The 6,857-nt window shown below is 42.5% G+C and overlaps 1 protein-coding gene across 4 annotated transcripts in view; it reads right to left on the bottom strand.

The window, feature by feature from the left end:
• NOSTRIN (nitric oxide synthase trafficking) overlaps window positions 1–6,857 on the bottom strand; it is a 67,198-nt gene that overhangs the window by 24,659 nt on the left and 35,682 nt on the right. For all 4 annotated transcript variants that reach the window (XM_017854496.1, XM_017854495.1, XM_017854498.1 and 1 more), the window contains one exon: window positions 4,870–4,968. In XM_017854496.1, coding sequence (XP_017709985.1) covers window positions 4,870–4,968 — 99 coding nt within the window. The remainder of the gene's footprint in view (window positions 1–4,869; window positions 4,969–6,857) is intronic.

Genomic DNA, 6,857 nt, shown 5'->3' on the forward strand with positions numbered 1-6,857 from the left:
TTTTTTAAGATGGAGTCTCACTCAGTCGGCCAGGCTGGAGTGCAGTGGTGTGATCTCAGCTCACTACAACCTCCACCTCCCAGGTTTAAGCGATTCACCTGCCTCAGCCTCCCGAGTAGCTGGGATTACAGGCATGTACCACCATGCCCAGGGTTTCACCATCTTGGCCAGGCTGGTCTTGAATTCCTGACCTCAGATAATCTGCCCACCTCAACCTCCCAAAGTGCTGGCATTATAGGCCTGAGCCACTGTGGCCGGCTGTAGACTCCTGTATTCTTAATTAAGGAACTTCTCAGAAACCTTTACTAAAATTTGTCAAAGATTGACTTCTTTTCCTTTCCTTCCTTTTTTTTTTTGCTCTTGGAACAAACATCACATTAATTTGTTCACCAGACATTGAGGGCCTTCTATGTGTCATGTTCAAGGCTTTGGGAATAGAAAATGGAACAGGCCGGGCGCGGTGGCTGAAGCCGTAATCCCAGCACTTTGGGAGGCCGAGATGGGCGGATCACGAGGTCAGGAGATCGAGACCATCCTGGCTAACACGGTGAAACCCCGTCTCTACTAAAAAAAAAAAAAACAAAAACAAAAACAAAAAAAAAAAACTAGCAGGGCGAGGTGGCGGGCACCTGTAGTCCCAGCTACTCCGGAGGCTGAGGCAGGAGAATGGCATAAACCCGGGAGGCGGAGCTTGCAGTGAGCTGAGATCCGGCCACTGCACTCCAGCCCGGGCGGCAGAGCAAGACTCTGTCTCAAAAAAAAAAAAAAAGAAAAGAAAATGGAACAAGACAGGCTCCCTCTCTAGTCAGGGACCCACAGACCATTACCATCTTGTGTGCTGATAGAATTATGTAGGTACCACCGGGAAGGACATCAAGAGAGGCATCTAAACTAGCCTTGAAATTAAAATGACATTTCAGCTATAACTTGGCGCATAGTAGGTGCTCAAAAAATTGATCTCCATATGAATAAAACTAAAATGAAAGTAGGAGTTGGTGAGGCAAAATAGCATGGCAGGATACAGAAAAATTTTTTTGGTGAAGTTGAATCACGCAGTTTACGATGGAGAATGGGGAGAGGTGATGTTGAAGAGACTGGCAAGGTTCAAGTCAGGAAGGGTCTTATGGACCACGTGAAAGAGTTTTTCCTGGCTGAGTGCAGTGGTTCACGCCTGTAATCCCAGCACTTTGGGAGGCCAAGGCGGGCAGATCACTTGCGGTCAGGAGTTTGAGAACAGCCTGGCCAATATGGCAAAACTCCATCTCTACGAAAAATACAAAAATTAGCCAGATATGGTGGTGCGCGCCTGTATTCCCAGCTATTTGGGAGGCTGAGGCAGGAGGATTGCTTGAAACTGGAAGGTGGAGGTGGCAGTGAGCCAAGATTGTGCCACTGAAGTATCTGGTTTGAGTTAGAATTGGGAGGATATGGTGGGTGATGATATTCAAAGACACAGAAAACACAGAAATAAAGCTTATCTTTGGTAGAGAGAAGTGATGGTTGGATTTTGGATATTGAGTTTGAGGTGTCAGAAAGCAATTTACAGACTGGTTTGGGCTAGAGATACAAATTTGGGTATTGCCAGCATAGATACTGTAGTTGAAGCCTTGAGAATATACTTATTGAGTATGTATTATTTATTGAGTACCTGATATCAAGAGTACTGTATCAGACACTGGAGAGACAATGGTGAAGAGAACAGAGTGAGGCCCAGAAGAGAAATCTTCAGAAACTGCAATATATAAAGATCAGGCCAAAAAAGGGAGCCCATAAAGAATCTAATTTAAAATTTACAGAAAGGAAGAGGAAAACAAAAGCATGAGTTGTTACTAAAGTCAAAAGAGGAGAATGTTTCTACAAAGGGGAAGTAAACAATGCTTAATACTTCCGAGAAGTGAACTAAGGTAAGACTTGGAAAGTACCTGTTAGCTTTAGCAGTGAGAAGACATTGTTTTCAATGGCAAGAACACTCTTAGTGGAAAGATGGGGAAAGCTTGATTAGGGTGATTTGAAGAGTGAACAGAAGATGAGGAAGTGGAGACAGAGCAGACACCCCTTTCACTAAGATGTATTGTAAAAAGGAGACATGACAATATCTGGAGAGGAACGGAAGACCCCATAAATAAGTGTCCCTGCAACTTTCTTTACTCTTGTAAGATGGGGAGAAGGTGCAATAGACTATTTGTGCCTTCCCACAAAATTAGGTCATGAGGGTTCCACCTACACTTCCAGAATGTCTGTTGTTGAAGCCACCCCCATCTATGGAATTTGGTTATAGCAGCCTGAACAGACTATAAGACAGGGGGAGTTATAGAAGCCTGGTGGGAAGGAATCATTAGGGAGAGGGCTGTCCAAGATATGGGAAATATGGGATAATCAAGAGAGGGCCTCTGGGAGGCAGGATGGGATGAGATTAGAGCACAGGATGGAGAACTGGCCTCTCCATTGCAGATATGTAAATGCTATTACTTCAGTAGGCAGGTGGCTGTGCTGACTTCTATTTACTCTGTGAGGTAGGAGGCAAGATACTGTGCCAGGAGTGCGTGGATGGAGGTGTGAGGAGAACGGAGGTTTAGATCAGCTTCTGGTGAGAGAATCAAGACTCCTGGGCAGGAAACAAGGAAGAATTTGCTGAGGAGCACAGAGCATCAGCTCAGGTGATCATGAGCGCTTCTGTGTGAGATGAGAAAATGAATGCCCCCCTCTTGGGTGCTCAGCTTCAGGATTAACAAAAGCTGCCTGATTAAGCAGGGAAGATGGCATGGGTGTGTGACAGAGTAACAACCAAGGTTATGGTTACCAGCTGGAGGAAGGAGAGAGCACTGTGGACCTTTACTTCCCAGGGAAGCTGCTAATGAGGGTAGGAAGAGGAAATTCACCACTTAGCTGCCATGCTTTTTTCTTTATTATTGCATGACATCAATAAAGAATAGCTTCTAATGAGCACTCAGAATGCCTAGGCAGGTCCTGGCACTGAGTATTTTAACAGACTGTGGGTTCACCTCCTCGGAAGCTGCCTCATTATTCAATACTTGTTATGATCATTTCCAACTGTGAAGACTGACATGGAAAGAAATAAGACTCTTGCAAAATCTTGCTAACGATGAATTTAAGTTATTCAATGGATATTTCTTCAGATTAAAGAGCTACTTGCAATGACAGTTTTCTCTTCCTTTTAAGGGGTTTGCAGTGGTGCTGGCTGCATTTCCTTAGTAGGGACTCATCTTTTGTAGAAGATATTGACTATTTCAAAGGTTTTCAATCTGGGGCACATACCACAAGAGGTGTGCAAGATAATCTGTTGGGGTGTAAGCAGAAAATCTTTATTTTATTCCTATACCCCAATATTATTTGTGTTCATTTTGCCTGAAAACTTAGTGGTCAAGCTTACTCTTACTTAATATACGAGTCTACGCTGGTGCTCACACATGGACAGTTGTGGATTCTGATATGGCCTGGGAGGAGGGTGGGGATTCTGCAACCTGAAAAGCTGCCATAGGCCCTCACTATGTTTTCCCTTCCAGCATCTGGGACATGTGGCCATTGACATATACCTGGGCCGTGTAGTTTTACAGACATTATCTGGCTCCAGTTAGGTTAGCATAAACAAAATGCACAAATATCTTAGAAGATTTCTGCCAAGAACCTGTAGATTGATGTTCCACTAACAATTTAATCACAAAGAATCCACAGCAAAATGTCCGAGCTGACGCTGCCACTTCTCCTGGTCGTGAGTGTGTTACTACCTACGTGAAAGGGCAAACAGTGAAATGAGATCTGACAAAAATTTTGATGAACAAATAAAACATTATCAAGAAGGCTGGCCAGGGGTGGTGGCTCATGCCTGTAATCCCAGCACTTTGAGAGGCTGAGGCAGGCAGATCACTTGAGGTCAGGAGCTTGAGACCACCCTGGCCAACATGGTGACACCTTGCCTAAACTAAAAATGCAAAAAAAAAAAGAAAAAGAAAAAACAATCAGCTGAGCCTGGTGGTGCGCACCTATAGTCCCAGCTACTCCAGAGGTTGGGGTGGGACAATCTCTTGAAGCCTGGAGTCAGAGGATACAGTGATCCAAGACTGCACCACTGCCCTCCAGCCTGGGCCACAGAGTGAGACTCTGTCTCAAGAAAAAAAAAAATTATCAAGAAGACTATTAGAAATATGCATTTAAATTTACTATGGTTAAGGCTAAACCTTGCTCCAAGTATATATTTTTCCTGAAAACATTACTTAATGATTATCTAAAGACATCATGGTTGCTAATCATTTCAAATATTATTTCATCTTTATCTCATCCTGGAAACATTTCTACTTTTATGCTTCATAATGTTCATAACATATTAACATAATACGTAAAGTACTATATGTAACAAACAACATATATAAAGTATTTTTTTAACTTATTTGGGGTATTAGCTGAGAGGTTTTTTTTAAGATAATATTAATAGAGTTTCCTTTCAAAAAATTTGGGCATCATTGGTCTCATTTGTCATCTGTCAATAATATTTTCAAAGAATACATGTGGTCCAGGCAAAGTAGCATGCTTCTGTAGTCCCAGCTACTTGAGAGGCTGAGGTGGGAGGATCCCTTGAGCCTAGGACTTTGATGCCAGCCTGGGCAGAACAGTGAGATCCCTTCTATTTAAAAAAATTAAAATAAAGTTTAAAATGTGTATGTGTGTTGTGTGTGTGTGCGCACGTGCGCACAAGGAATGATTTGGAATCCCCTTTTATGCTCTGTCAAGCTACATCTCTGCAGGGATCCCACAGAGAAGGAGGAATCAACCCATTCTCTTGTGTTTGTAGCTAAGGGCAGCAAGCCCATCCATCTCTATGGCACATGCACTCAGCCAGCCACGACAGCTTACCTTCCGCCTCTCCTTCTCAGTCGTAGATTGCTTGGAGCTTTCTACAAGCTGGAAAAGTGCTTCATGTTTCTTGGTACTAACCATTAATTTCTTCTTGGCCTACAGTGAGAAACATACAAACAACAAAAAAAGGAGCAGAGGCTGATGCCAAGAGAAAACTCTTCTCTTTTGGAACAAAGCACATTCATGTGCTAGCTTTAACGATTATGTATCCTAGAATCCTCCAAAGGCTGAAACAAAAATGCGTACTTTTAGTTCTTCATTCCCTTCCTCACTTCAAAATGTACCTAAAACATCAGAGCAGCTAACACTTTGTCCTGAGAACTCCTGCATATTTTTCATTATATTGGGTACCCTCAAGAGGGTTTTGAATTTTGCTAAATCATCGAAGGCCTGCAAACTTCCAAAATCATGTTCTAGTGAGCCTAATCGCTTTACCACAGAAGAAATCACAACAAACACTGAAGACTGCCTGCATCATTCTTTACATCAACCTAGGCTACAATTGAGATTTTTTTAAGATGTTATCTTAAAATGTGTGGCAAGGGTTGCAATTTGCTTCCTGATGGCCAAGCCTGAGAGCTGGGCATTTGTCTGCATCTTGTGAAACGCCCTGCACTTGCTGGAGTTGGAGAAGTAGAAAGAAGTGGGGAAGGAAGGAGCACTCAGAGTCTCCCTACCCTGTTCATGCTGACCCCTTGGAGCAGGTTAGGATTTAGGGGATAATTTCCTAGTCTACCTAGTTGAATTTAGCTGAAGATGATGCTCCAGAGATAAATTATGCAAACAGAATTTGGTTTAAGTTGGATTTAGCCTGTTCAGGAAGTAGGCTGATTGAAAGACTTTGGCTTTTTGCCTCGAGGTTGCAAGGACTGTCAAACCACATAGGAAAGGGGAGGTCTCTCTTCCTTGGCTTTTTAGCTTGGGAATCAGAGGCAACGCCTTCTGCCTCCCTCTAAATGTGAGAAACCTCTGCAAAGGAAAATTAAAGAAATAAGCTCATGGCCCTCTTTCTCCACCTCCTGTCAGCCACATGCCTGCTGGGAAATAAGATTGTGAGGCATGAATATTTGGTCCTTTAAGGCTTTTCATTAGAGTCTCCTAAATAGACTGTACTTCATTACTGACATGCTGAATCCCTTGAATTGTAACTTCAAGGGAGAAATTTATTATAGCCCAAGAATTTTATGTCCTCTAATTTCTCTGTCACTCTTCATAAAAAAAAAATGAAATCTTTTATTTAGAAAAATGACTTGATAGAAACTGGGAAATGATAAAAGATGTTTTTTCTTGGGAGCAATTGCAGCCTCTCAGCATTATTTCTGGCTTTTGATTCATTGTACTGAATTCCTGTGAAAGCTGAATATTTAAAGAAAATGGATTTTTAAAAACAAATCCTTTTAAAGGCCAGGTGTAGTGGCTCATGCCTGTAATCCCTACACTTTGGGAAGCCAAGGTGGGCAGATGCTTTGAGCCCAGGAGTTCGGGATCTGCCTGGGCAACATAGCAAGACCCTGTCTCTATTTCTTTAAAAAAAATAAAAAAACAATTCCTTTTAAAGAAAACTCATAAAATCCATGGCAAAACTGAAAACAAATGACTGGACACTGTTGCTGGGACTTATTATAAAAGTGATTCTCAGGAGCATCCTTTTACCATTGTAACTACTGTGGACATAGAAATTCACTTATATCAAATACATTTTTTTTTTTTTTTTTTTTTTTTTCTTTTTTTGTTGAGATGGAGTCTCACTCTGTCACCCAAGCTGCAGTGCAATGGTACAGGCTTGGCTCACTGCAACCTCCACCTCCTGAGTTCAAGCTATTCTCCTGCCTCAGCCTCCTGAGTAGCTGGGATTGCAGGCGCCTGCCACCACCTCCAGCTAATTTTTGCATTTTCGTTTTTTTTTAGTAAAGACGGGGTTTCACCATGTTGGCCAGGCTAGTCTCAAACACCTGACCTCACACTTGAGCCGAGGGCCACCTCGG

This window comes from Rhinopithecus bieti, unplaced genomic scaffold (assembly GCF_001698545.2).
Source record: "Rhinopithecus bieti isolate Rb0 unplaced genomic scaffold, ASM169854v2 scaffold_37314, whole genome shotgun sequence".
Taxonomy (NCBI): domain Eukaryota; kingdom Metazoa; phylum Chordata; class Mammalia; order Primates; family Cercopithecidae; genus Rhinopithecus; species Rhinopithecus bieti.